At 33.3% G+C, this 19755-nt stretch overlaps 1 protein-coding gene across 4 annotated transcripts; it reads right to left on the bottom strand.

Annotated features, from left to right (window-relative positions):
- Positions 1–921: 921 nt before the first annotated feature.
- LOC124412856 (NPC intracellular cholesterol transporter 1) lies at positions 922–19656 on the bottom strand. Of its 4 annotated transcripts, none has more exons than XM_046893035.1 (20): positions 19340–19656; positions 17726–18077; positions 17110–17399; positions 15916–16105; positions 14255–14386; positions 12528–12647; positions 12230–12447; positions 11785–12086; positions 11144–11341; positions 10838–11039; positions 10382–10679; positions 10121–10248; positions 9772–10023; positions 9482–9645; positions 9279–9385; positions 8059–8630; positions 7483–7671; positions 7258–7345; positions 4997–5163; positions 2033–2223 (listed from the first exon to the last, which is right to left on the bottom strand). In XM_046893035.1, the coding sequence occupies exons 1-19, from the start codon at positions 19388–19390 to the stop codon at positions 5000–5002; spliced, it is 4017 nt and encodes a 1338-aa protein (XP_046748991.1). In that variant the 5' UTR covers positions 19391–19656; the 3' UTR covers positions 2033–2223; positions 4997–4999. The 4 variants fall into 4 exon arrangements, with proteins under 4 accessions (XP_046748982.1, XP_046749010.1, XP_046748991.1 ...); XM_046893045.1 differs by having other exon boundaries at positions 5072–5163; XM_046893026.1 differs by lacking the exon at positions 4997–5163 and having other exon boundaries at positions 922–2223.
- Between the last annotated feature and the right edge of the window lie 99 nt (positions 19657–19755).

Raw genomic sequence — 19755 nt, 5'->3', positions numbered from 1 at the left:
AATGTTAGATAACGCTTCGGAATCCATATTTATTCATCAAGTTCCGATTTTGAAAATAAAGTATATAGTATGGATCTGAGATATGGTGAATGATACATCCTGACGAATTGTTCAACTAAATTCGTCAATTTCGATGTTGTGAAATGTATTTGAATTAGTTAAAAACATGCTGTGTAACTTTATGGAGATTTGACATAATATTATTGGCTTTTACAGCAAGGTTTACTGGTTGTCTCGAAACTACGTAGACGATTATTCTAAGAGAATTCAATTATTCGAAGAAATATCGTTTATTCCAATCGACAGTTTGTAAACACTATACTTATAATACAATAGTAGTAAATTTTTTATTCGACATGTGAATAAAAATGTACAGCCATAAATGAACAACGTGTTAGCATAATACCTGTTTGCAGCGTATGAAGTAGGGAAATACGAAAAATAAACTAATAAACATGACTAAAAATAACAGTTTTTTTTGAATCGTCACGCTCTTACGTATTAGAAATTCATATAGTTTCTTTTCATACGTTTCTTTCTGAAAGAAATCTTAGAAATACGAAGGTACTTCCGATCAATGTATTACGATTGTGACTTTAAATATTATTCAATAAAACTAATCATACTGATGACTCGTAATTATTTTAAGTTCAGTTCTACTATAATCGGTTCATACAATCGTTCTGAACACCACGTATTAAGTTATGCAATTCAATAATTGCTGCAAAAGATGCAACAGATAAGAATTACCAAAAAAACATTCACTCTAGACCACAACATTGACAAACACTGATGTAAGCATATGAAATAATTCACTATTAAACTTACACTCAGATATTTCACACCCAACAGTTCGCTTTTCAATCGGTCCCTCACAGAAGATGACGATGTGAGAAACAATGCAGTTTTGATTCTATTTTCTCCTAATTCAACTATTTGTGACTAATCACTTCATTATGCTAGCACCCAGCAATGATTTCGAATATTTGATAGACCTATTGTCTTCAGAAATGTGTATCACTTTCCTGATAGTGTTTGATATGTAGAAGACTCAAACGATTGTGACATAAAAAATTTAGGCTGAAACTAAGACACACTCGTTCGATACGAATACATAAAAATTAACTGATTTCTGCTACAATTCCGCAATGTTTTAAGTAACCATTCACGTCAGGCTTTTACAATCTAGTACAATAATTATAAATGCTAAAACTTACTGTTATGGACGACGAATTTTCAAATCTACATTTCCCATCACTTTCACTCCGAATTTCGGAACATAACTCACGCTATTTTCATCCTTCAGCTTATTAAATATTCAACTTGCTGCCATGTTGTTAGTATAAAAAGTATTACCTTTGTAAAAAACATTTCTCTTTTAGTAGTTTACATTAATATTTGGGATTCTAATTGTCATCTAGATACTTATTGCAATTTAATGTACCTATAACTCACGTGGCTTAACAGGTTCGCAAAATCGAGTAAACATATTTAACATCACTGATTCTTTTCAGACACAAAAAAATTTTGTGCCGTATTACAATAACGACTTTATAACTCGTAAATCTTAGTGTACTGCACCAAATATTATACAATATAAACTTAAGTTATAAGCCTTCGAGTGCTCATAATATAAAATTTTAGAATTTGATTAGGATATTCGAATTTTGTAAATCAAAATAAAGATCACAAGACTCATATGGTACAAAATTTGTACACAATTAGTTGACCTGTTTGTTGGTGGCATGGAATTGTATCTTCTTGTGCAATTATATGTTCAATTGTATCTCACTTGGGTAAGCTTATTAATGGATTTAGACTCTGCATGATGTATTATATATAATAATAAAAATATGTGATTATTTATAGACTCCGAATGGAACCGGCATTCGACACAGCGTGAGAAAAAGATAGTATCAACTTAGTGCCGGTAAGTATTGAATATGCACCAGTTTTCGAAATTATGAGGCTGAACATTTGTAACTGAGAATGAACTTATTTCATAGAGTGATAGTTTATCCATATGGTAATAGTCTCAGAAATTTATTTGCGGTTGTGTTTCGTGTGTGGCACTCACACTGGAGTAGGAAGAGGCTGGGTGATCGGGGTTGATGTTCCGGAGAAGGGGCGTGGTAGGGTTGTTAATCGATTGATTTCGGAAGTCTCCCTCGTGCGCTCTTCCACGTTGATATATTCCCCTTTGGCCCCGGCGCGACATCACGCCTGAAATGCATTTTAAATTAAATTTATGACCTCTGTTGTAGAAGCGATGGCAGTGAATGCTGTACAAGTTGGTATGTCAAATTCCAAGTGAAAACAGTTTTCATTTATACATGAATTTTCAACTAAGCAAAAAAAACGAAACAATATATAAATTTGATTCAAAACTTAGATGGGAACACAAATATGTCCGACATAATAATTCACATTCATTGAATAAATTATTACCGAAGAAATTCAGCAAGTAAAATTAAAGAAGAAAGTGGCATATAACGTAATTCTACTGAAATATTTTCAATTAGTTTAAACTTTTATTATGTAAATAAATTCTTGCATGGAGATATCTTAATGACCTTCGTAGAAACAATACCATGTTACTCAAATTCAAGTCGCTGTGGTTAATCTGATTGATTATTAGTTATATTCAATGCCTCTACAATGTTCACCACCTGCACAGTTTAGTAACATTCATCATGCGTGCAATGATTACATGTCAATTTTAATACCAAAGATATAATATGGATATATATTAGATTGAATGTTAGTGAATTAAATTTGGATTGCATGGCCCTTCATACTACATCCATCACTCTTAAGATATAATATTTTGTAGCTTATTTGTATGCAAGCACTATTATTTTGACCATTTTCTTTACGATCTTTCCGAAAAAGAATGGTTAAAGAAATTATTAATAAAAAATTTAACGATAAAATTTGTTTGCCAATTTATAGTTTTAGTAATTTAATTCGTTACACAAATAAACAAACCGTATTTAGACTTCGTTGCAAGCTACTGGCGAATATTTATAATTCAAATAACTTGGAATGGCACCTATCTTTGATAAAGCATGAAAACTAATGACAAACAATTCTTAATTCAAACATACTAATTGATCCACAATATGTATACAGGGTGTTTATTGAATACTGGCCACCCAACCTTTGAGTGCAAGAGAGTCGTTCATGCAGGTTCAAGGTAAAATCAGCTGTGTCAGTCGAACTCGTGGCCAGTAATCAATAGATGGAACCCATAGATAACTAAGCAGTTATATATTATAGTATATTACTAAAATCATTATCATACAGAAGACACATATGCAGATATAATGAACATGCAATATAGCTGCCATTTTAGCCATTCCACTTTAAATTGCTATAATTATGATTTTGGGATGATTAATTATTAACACTGATGCTATTAAATAATTTGGATATAATGGCAGATTTATTTTACCCTGTTGAATACATTTAGTTATGAGCGATTTAAATAGAATGATCAAATAAGTAACATGTACTTGTTGCTATGTTACTTAAATTTGATGAGATAAGCAAAGAATTCTACTTGAAATAAATTTCACACAATGTGATTTGACTTTAAACAGAAAACAAATTAATGTTACTCATTTTTGTACACTTAGTATCAAAGAAATACAAAGCACAGTAATTAGAATTAGATGATGAATTAGATGAAACTAGTACGATTGTGCAAATTAAACCAAGACGAATCAGTTATCATACAACTAAACTAATAATAAATAGTAGAGTAAAAGGAATGAATATTAGAAATCTAAAATATTATGGCAAGGAAAGCGACACTGTATTCAGATTGACTATTACCACCCAATGTTCAGTACAGCTAAAGTTAACAAATCACAAGAGAACATAAGCTAATATTTGAAAACATACGAGTCAATATTAGCTCAGACGAAATGTTGACGAAGCAAAACTTAGGTAATAAGATAACTGAAAAATCAAAGGTTGATGGTGTGTAAGGTTTTGTACTGGATATCATTTGACGCCGTCGATTTTAAAGTAGCTTTATGAAATGGAAAACTGGTCCCTTAATTTCTTATTAAGTAAACGCTAGAACTCGGTAAAAAATGAACGAGAAACGATTTTATTACTAAGTGAGAAATTTGAAAATCCTTATTATCATTTGTAATCTGTAATACTAGGTGTGCTAGAAAATAATATGTACAATGAAAACTCATGCGCAAGGAATATTTTGCAGATTTTCTATAGAGTGTTCAAGACGTCCCGCATGCTAAAGTTTTCATAATAGAAGACTTTGGTTTTTTCAAGCACATGTAGTACTATGCAGTGCACATTGTAGTATCGGATGTTAAGATTCACGAGTTTTCAGTGATCACATCAATTATGTGGTAATTTTTGATACCAATTTAGTAAAAATCTCTGTTGATGAATTGTTGAAAGAATTTTACTCAATCCTGGTTAAAATTGAAAGACCACTGATTGAACATCACACCATTCGGTATAGAATTCACACAGTTTTTGTAATAGACCATTTTTCACACTTTCACTGGAAATGTGCAATGCGCATAGTTTTTACAAAATTACATAATAACATCTAACTAAACTGAAAAGTCTACCAATACTTCAGACTTTGTTTATTCACCACTCGTTTCAACCCTCAATTTGCAACATGACAGAAAATTAATCACATTTTAAGTAACACAATGATATATATAATCTATAGTATGTATCACATATTAAAACTCTTACGACTTGAAAAGAAGTTATTTTGTTTTGTATGATAACTTTCCATCATGGGATTGAAGTATGAGACCCAAATATTTGAGTTAAATTATGTGGTTTTAGGATAAAAAGAATAATATGTAACTCAAGTGGGTAGATCACGTTGCAGACAATAAAATAAAAATTTATAATACAAGTACAGCTGTGTTCCTAGAAAATTATAATTTTGCCTATCTTTTAACACAAGGAAAGATTTACAGAAACTGAACGGGCTGCATACCTATTAGTCGCAATCGAGCATTCGAAAAGTAGGTGAAGTTGTGGTAGGTGTGGGGGGAGAAATGGATTTGCTTACACGATGATTCAAAGATGTTTCTTGCACAGCGTCCAAGTTTCCTTGCATTGTTCTCTTGTGATTGGCCAACTTCTCTCGATTCATGGGCGAGCCTAGAACCACCAGCAGCCATGATACCAATCCAAATGTACTAAATTCTACACATATCTAATTATCCTAACTTATTAAATTTCATAAAATCTGAGTTAGTACAGTTCACATCAAGTTCAAGATGTAGGTATTAAAAACCTGGCTCTCATGCCCATCACTTTCAGCAGTAAAAAACAAAAAGTTTGGAATATACTCTGAGGTATAATTACAAATTTAATATTGATTGAAGGTGAATTTAAATTGGACATTAAAGACTATTCAAATTGCTTATCTTGAGGCAATGGAACCTGTCGAAACTTCAGTAGCAAACACGTACGTTTCATTTTATGATTTATTTGGGAATTGTTCTCTAAATCAAGAGTAAAAAATACTCAACAACCGAAATTATCAATACATTCATGCAACAAACCAGGCAATCCAAGTAAAATGTATAAACACTCTTCTAATAAGCCCAAGCCCACACACCACACATTACTTGTAATACGTATACGTCGAGTCGTTAAATTGATTCATATGCATATGGATATGAACCAATATAAATGCTCATATATATTGCATATGGCATGTGTGAGAAATTTATGAAGTAAGCATTTTTCAAAATTTCTTAAATACAATATACTGGATGTCTGTTTATTTGATGGGGCAGCATATATCAGCAATGTATTCACACATAAAGTATGTACATACGTAGGGATACGAAGGACCATATCCTATATATTATATGCATTCAAAAGTATGCTGTGTGGGTATTAGGCATTCTTTAACACATGTAGCAGTAAACATGATATCAAGATGTTTAAAAAATAGTGCTATTATTACTTTTATGAGTATTATTTGACCTCTCTGAAGTAAATTTTTTATCTGATATGGGATTGGACCATTCAAAATCAGAGAAAATATTAAACTTTCAATTATGTACATAATTTGAAGTGACTTTTGTTTTTTCAATTACCTATCAGGTGAACACTGTACGGAAGTTTTCAGACATTGTGATATTGTACCCAAATAAGGTGTCTCAGAATTATGTGAAACTACCTCTTCAATATCACAATGATTTTTCAAAGCAGAGTTACAAGGCAATAAAATAACAAACGTGGCGTTTCATCTTCTAATATAAAGAAGAGACACCCCTTGACGTGCCCAACAAATTTTTATCGAATCTCCATTTGGGAAAATTCAATCTCAGACCGAAAATAATTAATATCAGCAATAGCAGTTAGAGAAAATTAATGGGCAATGTTTTTGTGTTAGCAAACTGGTCACATATTGATATTATGGTTAAAATTAATTCATTGCATACATATGTGAACGAATGGAAACAAGTCATATAACATTTGTGCTAAATTTAATAGCACGCTATAAGTATTACTGTAAAATTCAGTCAAATGTGCTTGTATTAGTAATTTGATAATGGTGCTCAATGATTTATTGTTTAGTTAATTTCAAAAAAATTCTACTTGATATGGTCTACCCGGTGGACAAACTTTTAGAGGTCTAAATGCATTATACGATTTTTCTATTAATTTACTTATTTTCACACTAGCTGGGTAAGAAGCTATCTCCATTTATAATTTTAGAACATTTTACACACGAAGTATTTCAATTTCTCATATCTGTTTTGGTTTAAATAGAAATGTGTAATTTTGCTTTAACTGCTTAGAAGCAATTCAATAACCAAGCCATTTTGCATACGCCCAAAAGTGCAAGTTCAATCAAAACATGTTCACAATGCACAATCGTCCAGATCTCAAGCCACGCATAATTTGTTCCCGAGAACTTATGCAGTGCAATACAGTCAGCTGATAAACACGGCTTGGCCAATGCATGAAACAGTACTTTATCGTAACATGGCCGTGGTATAGATCTATAACAATAAGCCACTAAAATCTGCAGTAACTCGAACATCAATTTCAGCTTAGTGTCCCAAAAACTTTTTTGATGGTGAGATTTTTCTCAAAAATATTATGTAAGTAGAAAATTATATCAAATTAAGTGATAAAAGATCCATTATGGTGGTCTGTTGACAGAGCCATTTATCAGCTGTAATTAGTGATTAATGCAACAATCAACTAATGATGTTCAGAAGTTATTCATACCTATATAACTGAGCAGCACTGGTAAGAAGATTAATCCATGTGCAGCACCAAACAGGACAATTCCCAGGTACATTCTGAAGTAAAATACCTGAAACGAATACAATTTAGATTAACTTAAGCACGATTATAATGAAAGTTTTGGATAATTTTCTAATCTGAGTATGAAAACCAACGTCTTCATTACTCTGCATCTAGGAATGCAATATTCTTAATGTGACATATTACCTGGAAGATTTGACTTTTGGCAAAAGCCAAAACGACTATTCCACCAAATTTCGTGAGTGTAATGCCACTAAAAACGGAGCTACCCATATGAGTCAATGCATCAGCAGCTCGATCAATTCGTGTTGCTTCTACAGATACGGAGAATGAATGTACGAGATGGCTACAAAATTCCACAGCTATTCCAACAGCCTGAAAATTGAGATAGTGAATAATTACTTCACGTTTATCAACTATAAATCATTTGTGAGTAGGAGGATCAAAGTTAAATGAATTTAAGCGATTAGAATATTCCACCATTATTTAATCCCATTTCTTCCCGTATATGAAATAAGGCAGGTATATATTAAAGACTGTACTGTTCTGCAGATTAAATTCTGTGGAGTTGAAAAAGATCGTAGCATACCAAAATCTGTTGAGGAGCTTTATAAAACTAGGAAAATATTTTTTCCAATTTAATAAGCTTGGGAAGAAAAAAAAATCCTATATCGTGTTGCCGGTTTTTTTCGTTGTTCTTGAAAAAAAAAATAGCATATTGAACTCAAGACAAGGTCAAATCAATTTAAGAAATTAACTTACCATAACAAGGTTGACAAGAGATACAGCATTGAGAGTAATGTGCCACCAATACATTAATCCGCCGATGTTTACAAGTATCATAGTAATGGTGATAACCACCACCAATGATGAACAAATATCGAAGCCCATCAACAGGAAAGTTACAATAAAAATTGCCAATAACGAAATACCGATACTTTTCAGTGTATCAGGCCACATTGTCAAATACTGTTCGTAAAAGACGTAAAATACACTGTATGGAAAGACTTCTACCGGCTCGTTTCCGACATGAGTAATATTCGCATTAATCATTAAAGTCAAGTTGGCTGATATTTCTCTAGCAGCTTCTAGTGCTTGGTAGTAATCAGCTGATGATTTCAAAACGGAATGATAGGCCATGAAATAAGTCGCCTTGACAGTGTGCTCCATGTTATTGCTCAGTTTGACACCTTGTGCATATGCTGCATGACCCCCTTTTGCACAAGATTCATCTGGATTATCTTCCAGGAAGTAGGGCAGAAAAGCGTCGAAGCTTTCTTTATCAGGCCTTTTATAGTCGGTAAGATTAATACTGCAGTCATCACAGGTGAAACCTAAAACAATATACAGAATTTTTTTTACTTTCTGTCACATCCTATTAACCGGTTTCTAATACAAGGTTTGAGGTGCTGATAAAAATAATCCCTCACGACAAACAATATGTAGATAGTTCTAGTGACACTTCTTTGGACAAAGCCAAAATGTATATTCGAATTTTAAATTTAACCAAGAGTTCAAACCGTATCTGTGATCTAAAACAGAATACTGTGACCTTTGCAATAATATGTTAATCGATCCTCGATCCAATATCTGTTCTTGGAATCTGACTTGTGAATAATAATACGATTTGAAATCCAGTTCAAAACTCAATGCAGATAGTATCAGTTATCATGAAAATACGAACGGAAGAACCGTTGGGACTAAAAACAAATAATCGATAATCTCAAAGCAATATATGATTCAAAAAAATTTGATTTGCTAATTTATCACCTTTCCAGAAAAAAAACTATGTTGCCGATAGGAGTTATGTAGACATAATAACTTGGTGTGAACATATAAGAGATTATTACAAACTAGCGATATTTTTTTTGATGACATTTCATACACAAGACAGTCACACATACACAACTTAATTATGTGTCTTAAATTCCTAAATTTTCAAACTTGGTTGTATCTGATTAATATCAAGATAAGACTATTACCATGGTTTGGACAAAAAGAGTCGTTTTCTTGTTTGCAACACCCTTCAATTCCTGACCAGTCGATATAATCATCTAACCATGAAGATGCTTGTTTACCTATATATGTTCTGGAAGAAGAAGGCAGATCTCAAAAAAAGTTCTAGACATTCAAAATGATAACACAAATTGGCCTGATAATCATTCCACAAATCATAATGTCTCACCTGTTTGTTTGCTTGGATGCAACAAATATCTGAGTTATCAAAGAATCTGAGTTGCAAAAATGGCCACCACATATCCGGTTCTGAATTGTGAAATCAGAGTAATTCAGCTCACCTTTTACCACGAAGTACATTGGTGGGCCAATCGATAAGTATTTGTTCAGGAACTAAAAAAAAAGTTTAATTAGTTACTCAAAGAAATGTTTTCTTTTTGTATTGAGGTTCACCACTGCTTCAGTTGTGAATTCAATTTTCTACTGAAAACATTCTTGTTACAAAATAATAATACTCACGTTAAAGTATTTAAGGACAAAACTGTCTTCAGGCATTGAGAGCTCTTGATCAAGGCCAATTTCAATGTGAGGAACCACTGCAATGCTAGTACAAAGCGAACCAAAGAAAATAACCATAACTGCTGCACGTACCCATTTTTTCATCAGAAAAGGAACGTAACAAAATTTAAATAGCCTGTATAGAAGACTATCTATGACTTCTCTGTCATCCTTTTTAGTCCGAATGCAACAGAAAACGTCTAATCTGTTATTCTGCGGAAAAAGAACGTAGAAAGTGTGTCATATGATTCATTAATATGAAAAAGATTTATTTTTCATGGTCGATTAAAAACTTTGCACGTATATTTACCGTTTGCCTAATAGTATCCAATGCCAATAAACTAACAAAACAAGTGATTTGCAGAAGGAAATCAATTAGCAATGCCATTCCAGCATATAATGCGAAAGCTCGGACAGCAGGCATGTCAGATAATCCACCTAATAAGAATACAGTAAAATTTACGAAATATCGGCATAAACAATGTAAGAAAGTAAACACATGTTTGAAAATCCAGCCAATAAATGATGTAAATCACTATTTTTAATAACAATGTATAATTAATGGACATACCCAGGAAAAAACAACAGCTTTCAGATATGCTTGTTAGCAACATGCTAGGCCCTACTTGACCAAGAGTACGACCAATGTGTTCAGCGATAGATTCGTTAGGTCGTCTACCCTCTCGTTGGTGTGTTTGAACCATGATAAATATGTTATCCACTCCAACAGCGAGCACGAGAAATGGAATAACTTCAATGATAATCAGAGTCGCCGGTACTCCGATGAATCCAAATATCCCAACAGAGCAAACCACAGATGCCAGGACAATTAAAACCCCTCCAAGGCCAAGAGTAATTTTGGAATCCATCTATGAAAAACAAAATATTCACTTCGAAATATAACACTACATTAACATCTTTATGCCGATGAATTAGATGTTTTTACAGAATCAATTGTTGTCCATTTCAAATAGGTGTTCAAATTTATTATGATTGTTTGTAATCAAACAAAACACTTTTCTCTTACCAACAGAGTACGGCAGCTTTTTATCTGGCCAAGAGCAACTGCGATGTAACCAAACATGATCAGGTAAGATATGAGAATTGTAAGAACATCTGATTTGGTCTCTCGATCGAGTTCATCTTCAATTGACCTCTCCGATGTGAATGCAACATCCATGTACTCTGGTTTCTTAGTAGCCGTCCAATTTTTCATGAATGTAATGAATCTAGGAGAATTCATCGAAAAAAACAGAATATTTATAAACCAAAGCTTAAGAAAACTTAGAAAGTTTTTTAGACAATAAAATAAATACAAAACATTATTGTTCACCTCTCTTCCCATTCCTTAGCTGGTTCAATTTGTGATTTATTATGGTGATTATTAACAAGAATAGTGATGATGACTGCTGTGGCTTTTTCATAAGCTTTATTTTCAGAACTGCTATTCGAGTTTAAGAAGCCTCCAACTGCAATTGCTGGCTCTACGGGACCTTTGTATTGTGCTAAGCAGGACGAACTATAGGGACTCCTGAAAAAAGAATTCATTGTCAGGTTTAAAACTGGAACATTTTTTTTCATACTTTGACACCTGGAATTAAAAAGTACTGGCATATCCTATAAAATCAGAATAATATTTTCACCTGTCATAAATAACTTTGAGAAATTGAGTTTATGCGATATTCTATCAACAGTTATCTGTAATGTTGAAAATAAGCTTATGATTCAATGATCCAAAATTCAAGCTTGTCTTACAAAAGTTGATCAGTTTTTTATCTTGTTATGTTGAATGAAAAAGAATGCACTTATATTACAATAAAGAATAATAATAATAACAATTATTATTTTTTACTATCATTATCATCACCGCTGGATGGGGTCGAATTGGCTTTTTATGGCCAGGACTACGACTGAAATTGACCAGTTGCCAATCAATTTGTAGTTAGTATGTCAAGGAACAGAGTTGTAACTTACTGAGTGCATGTTTTGAAATGGTCCAAGTAAGTCTGATTGAAGCCACCAACTTCCTCTGTCGCATTGAAAGTTTCTACATTATCTTGCCAGTAACCCCAAATACTTTGAATAGCACAGTCTGACACTTTTGTAGGACCAGTATACCAAGCGGTCAAAGGTGAAAAGCAGATTTCGGCTAAAGTATAATTGTTGACTGTAGTAATTCTCTTTATTTCCTCTTGAAGTTCTAGTACCATCAATAAAAACGTTTTATTAAAGACAGGACCAAAAGTTACGACGCCTTCCGAAGTATTATGAATGATCTGCAATAAAATAAATAACTTCAATGTAAATGGTTACTTTGTAAAATAAAAATGTGAAATTCTCCATAATAGTCGACGTACTATGAATCTTTTTGGTCATACTTCTAATAGTAACAAAGAAATTTTTTTTTTCATCAACTTACGTTGGGTAGTCCAACAGCGGAGATGATGATTTGTTCAGTTCTATAGAATGGTTCAAAATGACTATCAAAATAGTCTTTTTCAATGCGAGATTGAGAGGTCGGTGATGCCCATAACTCGACTGGATCTTTGGTGATTTGAATTTGAGTAACACCTAATCCTAATGCGATAATGCATAGAAGTCCGAACACCAAAACTGTCCACGGATTAGAAGCGCAAACTGAAATAAACAAATGCGAATCAAATTTTTTCTTACATTAAAAAACTATAAATGTTATACCGTTCAAAAAATAGGACTACCTGTGCCCCAGTAGCAAAAAAAATCTTGTAGAAATTTATCAGTTCCTGCACCGAGCCGTTCAATAAAACTGGACTGATCATCTTTGAATATATTGGCTAAATCGTCCGTCGAAATCACACCTGTAAAGATTCAATCGTTTTCTTTAGTGTATAGTACCAACAATTACAATGAAAAAGCATAGATAGCTTTGAAATGAGGTAATATCACTATATGTACACAACGAGGTTTATGCAAAGCTGTATGTGTAGTGCGGTGATCTGTAACGGAATAAAGCAGACGACACAAATTCTACACAACATAAATTCAGGAGCAAGATGCCTTACATACTAATATCAAATGACAACAATTTAGTTATGTTAAATACAAAAAGCAATATGGTGGATTTTCTATGTAAATGACAATACATTGGAATACTTTTGTTGAACACAATCTGATGCGTGTGCTAATTGTGAAAACAGTTAGTATTGTTTGGCTAATTTATTTCGAGAAAACTTATGGTTCCTCTACATTTATTACGAAGATGCAAATAATAATTTACACTACATATTTAATTAATGAGCCTAATTCAATTTGCAACTAATTTTAACTATTGCTTTGTTGAGACAACCAAAATTCAGAGCTTGAATAAAAGTAGTTCATATTCAATTGGTAATTAAAACAGGGAAACTTATACAAGCCACCTGGTTTCTCTATAATAAATACTATTGAGGTTTCCTTGTAAGTAACAATGAAGAAAAAAATTTCGTGTGATGTAATAGGACTGCTTGGAAACATTGTTAAAATCTTTATGTTCATAATTCGATATACAATTAGATAAAATAAATGAATTAGCTAAAATAAAGGTTTTGAAAATCTTCATCACACGAATCATAAGAAGCATTGAATGTATGCTCTGTGAATACCTTAGAAGGTAAAAACAAAAGACATTCTCAACGAATTGCTAATGTTACCAACTACTACCATATTCTAATGAAATTTTATTCTGTAAATCGTTGCCCCAAGGCCATCAGGAACATTTCTGTATGTGAAGCCATTCCACACAGAATATTTCCAGAATAACAGGTTTGAGGAAACTTGCTCTGCTGCAATCAGCATGTCTAGATCAGTGTTGTAAATGTACAGTTTTTTTACCAACTTGATTAAACCACGATAAGTGAATTTGCAACACAAATAAAACTCAGTGTCAGAGATTCATATATGATGTAACAGAATGGATGCCACGATACACACAAATCGTCAAATATTGTATATCATTAATGAAATCGAAATCATGCTAATCCGAGGATTAAGTTCAATAATAACAGTTGCTTGAATATTTCGTGTGGTTCCAAGTTGAGTCATAGAACATGCAAAGCGTGTTTAAGCTTCGTCAAAGTAATTATCGAGGAATATAAATCATTTATGCATTTCGTTTGTATACCTCTTTAACATATTTTTTTGTAAGACCCTATTACGTGCGATGATGTTGCTAATATATATACTGCATGATGATTTGTCATTGAATTTAACTGTTCTGTTTCCAATAGTGAATGAATTATTAAAATGGGCGTTTTAAAGCAATCGCTAAATGTGGTAATACGTAGAAAATCTATCTTGAAAATGATTCAAAAAATAAAAATCAAGAGTTCAACGATATGGTGATAATAGTGCAACAACGACACAACAAGCAATAAAATAGAAGTCATGTTAGCAATATGGCTTGAGCAAGAACTATTGGGAAACGTACTGGAACGTTTAGATTGTAGCGGGCTGTCTTCTTGGTCAGCTGCAAGAGCAATACGAGCACCATCTCCTGTGTGGTGTAGCCCAGCAGCTAGGCGTCTACCAACCTGTCTTCCGACTTCTTCCCCTCGTGCCACTATACGCGTAACGCATACATATAGAGATCAGTGGCTGACCTTTGATTGCTAGATTTATCATTCCTGTTGAATCTTACGGGCTTATTTACAGTGAGAGGCCAAGAATCAACAGAAAGTATTTCAATCGACTTCAGAAATATAGTCATAGACATCCGAGGTGCATGATTTTTGAAATAACGAATAATTTTATAAAGTCAATGAGAAAATTCATTTGTGTCATCACGGAGATTCATTTTAGTTGAAAAGTACACTGCTAAGTCCTAAATGTAAATGCATATTGAGTTGGTTTCAAAGTTTCAAAAAAGATAGCCGCAAATGACAAAAACACCTAATTAACCAAACTTTAAACAGAGATGTCAACTGACTTAGTCAGATTATGGCATAATTTTTATTCTTGTTTTAAGGATAGATAGCATATGCTAATAACAAGTTAAATTTAGGTTATCAATATGTTTGCAATTAACAATGAAAAGTAAATATTAATTCCAATAATGTTTGCCTTTTCTAGTGGTCATGGTCATGAAATATATATATAAGTGAAAATTGCGAGCCCACAACCGCAGAAAAAAAATGGACGATTCCATCATGGGTGAAAATCTAACTTTGATCACCATAGAAGAGTATGCACACGATTGTTTTAGTTATTGTTAGGCCACTGTAATATCATGCTCACATTTGCCATTCAGTAGTCAATTACTGATAGTGAAATAATGAAAAAGTGTTCTGATGAAAAATTGAATCTTATAAATCTATTTTATATGCAGAATGTTTATATTGTACGAGCAAAATTGACCATTGGAGTCATTTTGATTAAATTTATAATCATAAAAAAACCACCACGTAAATTTTGCAGATATATGCAACAGTTGGTGCATTATTAATGAAAGAAATATTGGCGAAATTGTAGAGTATATAATGTTCAAAGAATTGAGCAGGCTACAAAAATACTCAGAATTCGTAATTAATCTTTAAGGAAAATTTATTTTTCCAAGGTAAGCAACAGAACCTAATATTGGTAGTCTCAACGGATAATCTACAGAGTGACCAATTACAGATTAGCTAAATATATAGCTCATCCAAGGCCACTTGTAAGACATGTCGTGTCACAACATAGCAGTCACGACATAATTCTTTTTGCAATACAGCTTTCTAAGTTGCCTTATGTTTATGAAAAATATTTGTGTCATTATTTTAGTAAAAAAAACTTAATATATTACCTTACTGTATGTTTTCGAAACTAAAAAAAAACGTACTCAACATATAATGGCGCTGAGGCAGAAAGTGTTAATACTTAATAAAAATTCTTTCAGATAAGAATGAAATGTTTTTATCAATTTATTCTAATAGAATATTTCCGATGCAAAAAATTCAAGTAGATAATAATTAACTGCAAACAGAGTAATAAAATGTTGCTCTATTTATCTACCTGCCAAATTACATAAACCGAATTATATTATAATGAAATTTGTTTGGTGTATTTATAGTTTGATACGAGCACTTCCTTTAAGAATTCATAATTTTCACTCACCAATCTGCTTTCTGTTGCCAAAACATGCAACTATAGCCATAAACACGATCGTTCCAAGGATGAATGTGATCACCATAATAACTGCATAGCCATCGTAGTGTAGCAATGAAAAAGGTTGAGGCAACGGCGGTAGTGGTGGAGCAGGGCAGCTTTCCTCACAATCAACGCAACCGCATGCATATTTCTCACCCTATAATAGTGTTTCAAAATTGTGTAAGAATGCACGTATATTAAACCATTCATTTGTTACAATAATATATATTTATTTACGGATAGAACAACGTATTTCAATGCATAAGTGTACGTTCGAGTAATTAGATGGCAATTAATATAAACGCTGAAACAATGATACTTTAACAACCTGCAATCTGTGAATATCAAAGATTTTTGTGAAGGTAGTTTTTTTAATCAACCAGGATGGCAACAAATTCTTGCAGGTACACCCATATATTGAAGAATTTTATGAAGTGTTACTTTATAACGTTAATGTAACAAACATAGGTATAATAACAATTTAAGGTACTGCAACCATCCGAGGTTTACATTGTGGCAAAGGGAGGAAAAACCAAGCATAGGCATAAGTTCTGTTATTCAAGTAATAATTTACATTGTCTTGCTATTTTCAAATCTTCAATATCGTCCACTCATTTTGGTTATATTAACATTACGAACTGCAAAATTTTTAATCGTGGATCCTATTTTTTTTCTAATTTTTTTTAAAAACTTTACAGATTCGTAATCGTCTTGATAAAATCTGAATACAACAATCGAGATCACAAAACTATGGGAGATCAAAAATGATAAATTACTAATTTCGCTACTTCTTATCGCAGATATTGAAAAATTCTTGTGATTCAAGCTGCTTATATCTGATGAAACCAGCCATAAATTGGGGGTAATCTCCTTGGCCTAGTTTTCCAGAAATAGGTTGTTAAAAAAGAAGGAAATATTACACACTCTGCAATTTTGAATTCTGTAATACGCAGACGCATTAAAACGTATCTTCATCAATTTCCCGCAACATAATTGAAGGAAATTAAACCTTCGCAAAGAAAGATCAATTTTTTTTGGCTTGTTGTACACTGAAATCAACTCTGTACAAGGTTTCAAATAGTCTTGAGTATAAGATACAACTGTGTGTACCAAGCTGAAGCTATCCATAAAATTTAATAAAATAAACAAAAAAGTTCATACCTTTAATGGTTTACTACACGGTGTAGTAGGGATATTTAATGGCTCAAATCCATGCTGTGGTGTGTCGGTATTAATGTACGTGATTTGGAATGGCGCATAACCGTCATCAGAATCTCCCATGAAGTCAAACCATCTTTTGGGCGTACATTTGCTCGCTCCCCACTGACCACACATAATGTCAAAAACTAGTTGACCTGTGCTGGGATACGGTACTCCCTTGCACGAATTAAAAGCACTATTTATATAACGATCCGTTATGTAGAGATCTATCTGATCAACGTAGATTTTACCTGAAAATGACACATATGTTTGAACAATATCAAGTATACTAATAACTAAACCGAATTCAACTCAAATTCTCCAGCCTACACGAATTTTGCCTTGAAAACCAAAGATTGAAAGAAAGTTGTTTCATGCTGGATATACGGTTATTGATAGAAACTCTTCATCATATTGAAATTCAAGAAAAAAAAAAACCGCAGCATTTATGACATGTGATCAAAAGTACGTCAACTGCTCCATATTCAAGATCAAAAGCCCAGTATAGAGAAAATACTATGGTCGACCGATCAGCTTTCAATTGATAATGTTGTTACTCAGTTTTAATTCAACTTACCATCGTCTGTTACATTGGTGCTTGTGACATCGATAAATTTACTCTGAACTGGGCTGCATGTAAATTCACATATATGTTTAACCCAATTGTTAAGACAGCTTGGACATCTTTGCAACAAGACAGCTCCCTGGTTTACTTGAGTATTCAGGGTCTCTAATTGCTTTGGACTACAACAGGTCATTGTGCCATTTCCCGTATCGTTAAGAAGGTGCGAACACCATGTGGATAAAAGTTTCTGCCCAGTCACATTCAACGGTTTTGCTCCTTCTGTATATAGGCAATTCATCATACCTTTCGGGCCACTGTAACACTCATCATACCATATGCAGTGGCCATCATCAGCGCTAGATACCTGTTACCAGAAGAGTATACATGTGTTCAAACCTTCTGAATCAGACGAAGTTAGAGGGATTTTTCCAATTTGCAATAGAGATATTTGCAAAGTATTATATTTCTGCCAAATAGTTGATTATAGGAATTGAATATTATTTCGGTACATAAATTCTTTCACAAGGAGTCGACATTTCATACAGGGATAAAATTTCAATATTCTATTAAAGTGATATCAGAATGAAGTTACGATATTGTTTGGTCAAACTATGATAATGACTATCAGAAAAAACCAAGTAAAATCCGTTAGGGAAATATCATGATATAACTGTGGAAATAAAACTTTCCACGTCCAGAGAACATTACAGCCAAGCAGAGTCCAAAATCCATGTATTTCCGCGTGAAACATAGAAAAAAAATGAAGGTCGCGACAGTTATATATACGTCTGTACGCGTTCGAAAACCAGTTCTGAAAGTCACATGAAACCTTACGAGCATATCTCAGATTACGTTGAAATGAAAATCTTCCGAACGGCTTACTAGTTACTCTCTGCTGTGTTCTTTTGTTATGATAATACATGCACAATCAACTTATGCAGATACCTCCATTCGTGCGAAATTCGAGGAAAACAAGTAATATATAGCTAATGAAGTCGCCAAAGGCTTTGATAAATTGCCAGAGAACGTTCGTAATTACAAAGTTGCAGCTCCGACCTATTGGCGAAATTTGATATGTTTTCGAAGACGTCGAAGCTGTGAAAAATGACTAATCGAGTGATTTCTACATATTTGACTAGTCATTTTTAGACCATCGTATGTACGCATTTATAACGTACACTCATATAGTTATCGCGAATCGTATCAACAGCGCATTTATCTATCGCGAATTTCTTGTATGCGAAGCATGTCATACTAATCGGAAATTGACGCCATATTATAATCATACAATGTCATAAGACAGTTGACATTGACGCAGGATTTGTCAGCACAATGTACAGGGTTATCATGTACCGAAGCTAATTCGACGGCCCGGAGTCTTTGATAGACAATGTAAAGGAGGCAATTAGGTTTAATAAGCTCGTCTACGATCATCAATAGGGGTTCAGGACGATGAGGTGATGTGACGTCACGCGCTAGGAAAATATCCGCACGTTAGCACCTTTTCCACATCATGTGGGTGTGGTGGTGTAATAAAACAATAAATATATTATGCATATGTGTGCGAGTGTGTGTATGTGTGTGTGTGCGTGTAATACTTTAAGTAACCAAATGTTCGTTACGTACCACAACCAGCAATCCGGCAAATGCAAGAAACGCCAAATTTTTATCGAACATTTTTGCACCTGTCAAAGCCCAAGCGCTTGACGACGAAAGTCCACTCCGAGTTCTTCTTTCGCACTTCTTGCTAATCTAGCATTTACTAATAATTGCCAGCTCTGGGCTTACAATAATAGGAACACGAATGTACGCGTGTACTTTGGTACGTGTTAAACGTCTTTGACATATATCAATTTTTAAAAATACTCTATCACTGTACAACACAATCTCACGCACATCAGTAACGACTAACGATCAGTGCGTAAAAATATATTCACTGGCAGTCGCGACAACGCTCGCTACGAATGAACAGCAGCGAAACGACGGAGCAGCGTGAAACAACGAGTGAACTAAAATGAATCAATCGAGACTCGAACCTTCCT

The sequence above is a fragment of the Diprion similis genome, chromosome 2 (assembly GCF_021155765.1).
Source record: "Diprion similis isolate iyDipSimi1 chromosome 2, iyDipSimi1.1, whole genome shotgun sequence".
Classification (NCBI taxonomy): domain Eukaryota; kingdom Metazoa; phylum Arthropoda; class Insecta; order Hymenoptera; family Diprionidae; genus Diprion; species Diprion similis.
The sequence above is the reverse complement of the archived record's forward strand: the minus strand, read 5'-3'. Positions and strand labels throughout refer to the sequence as shown.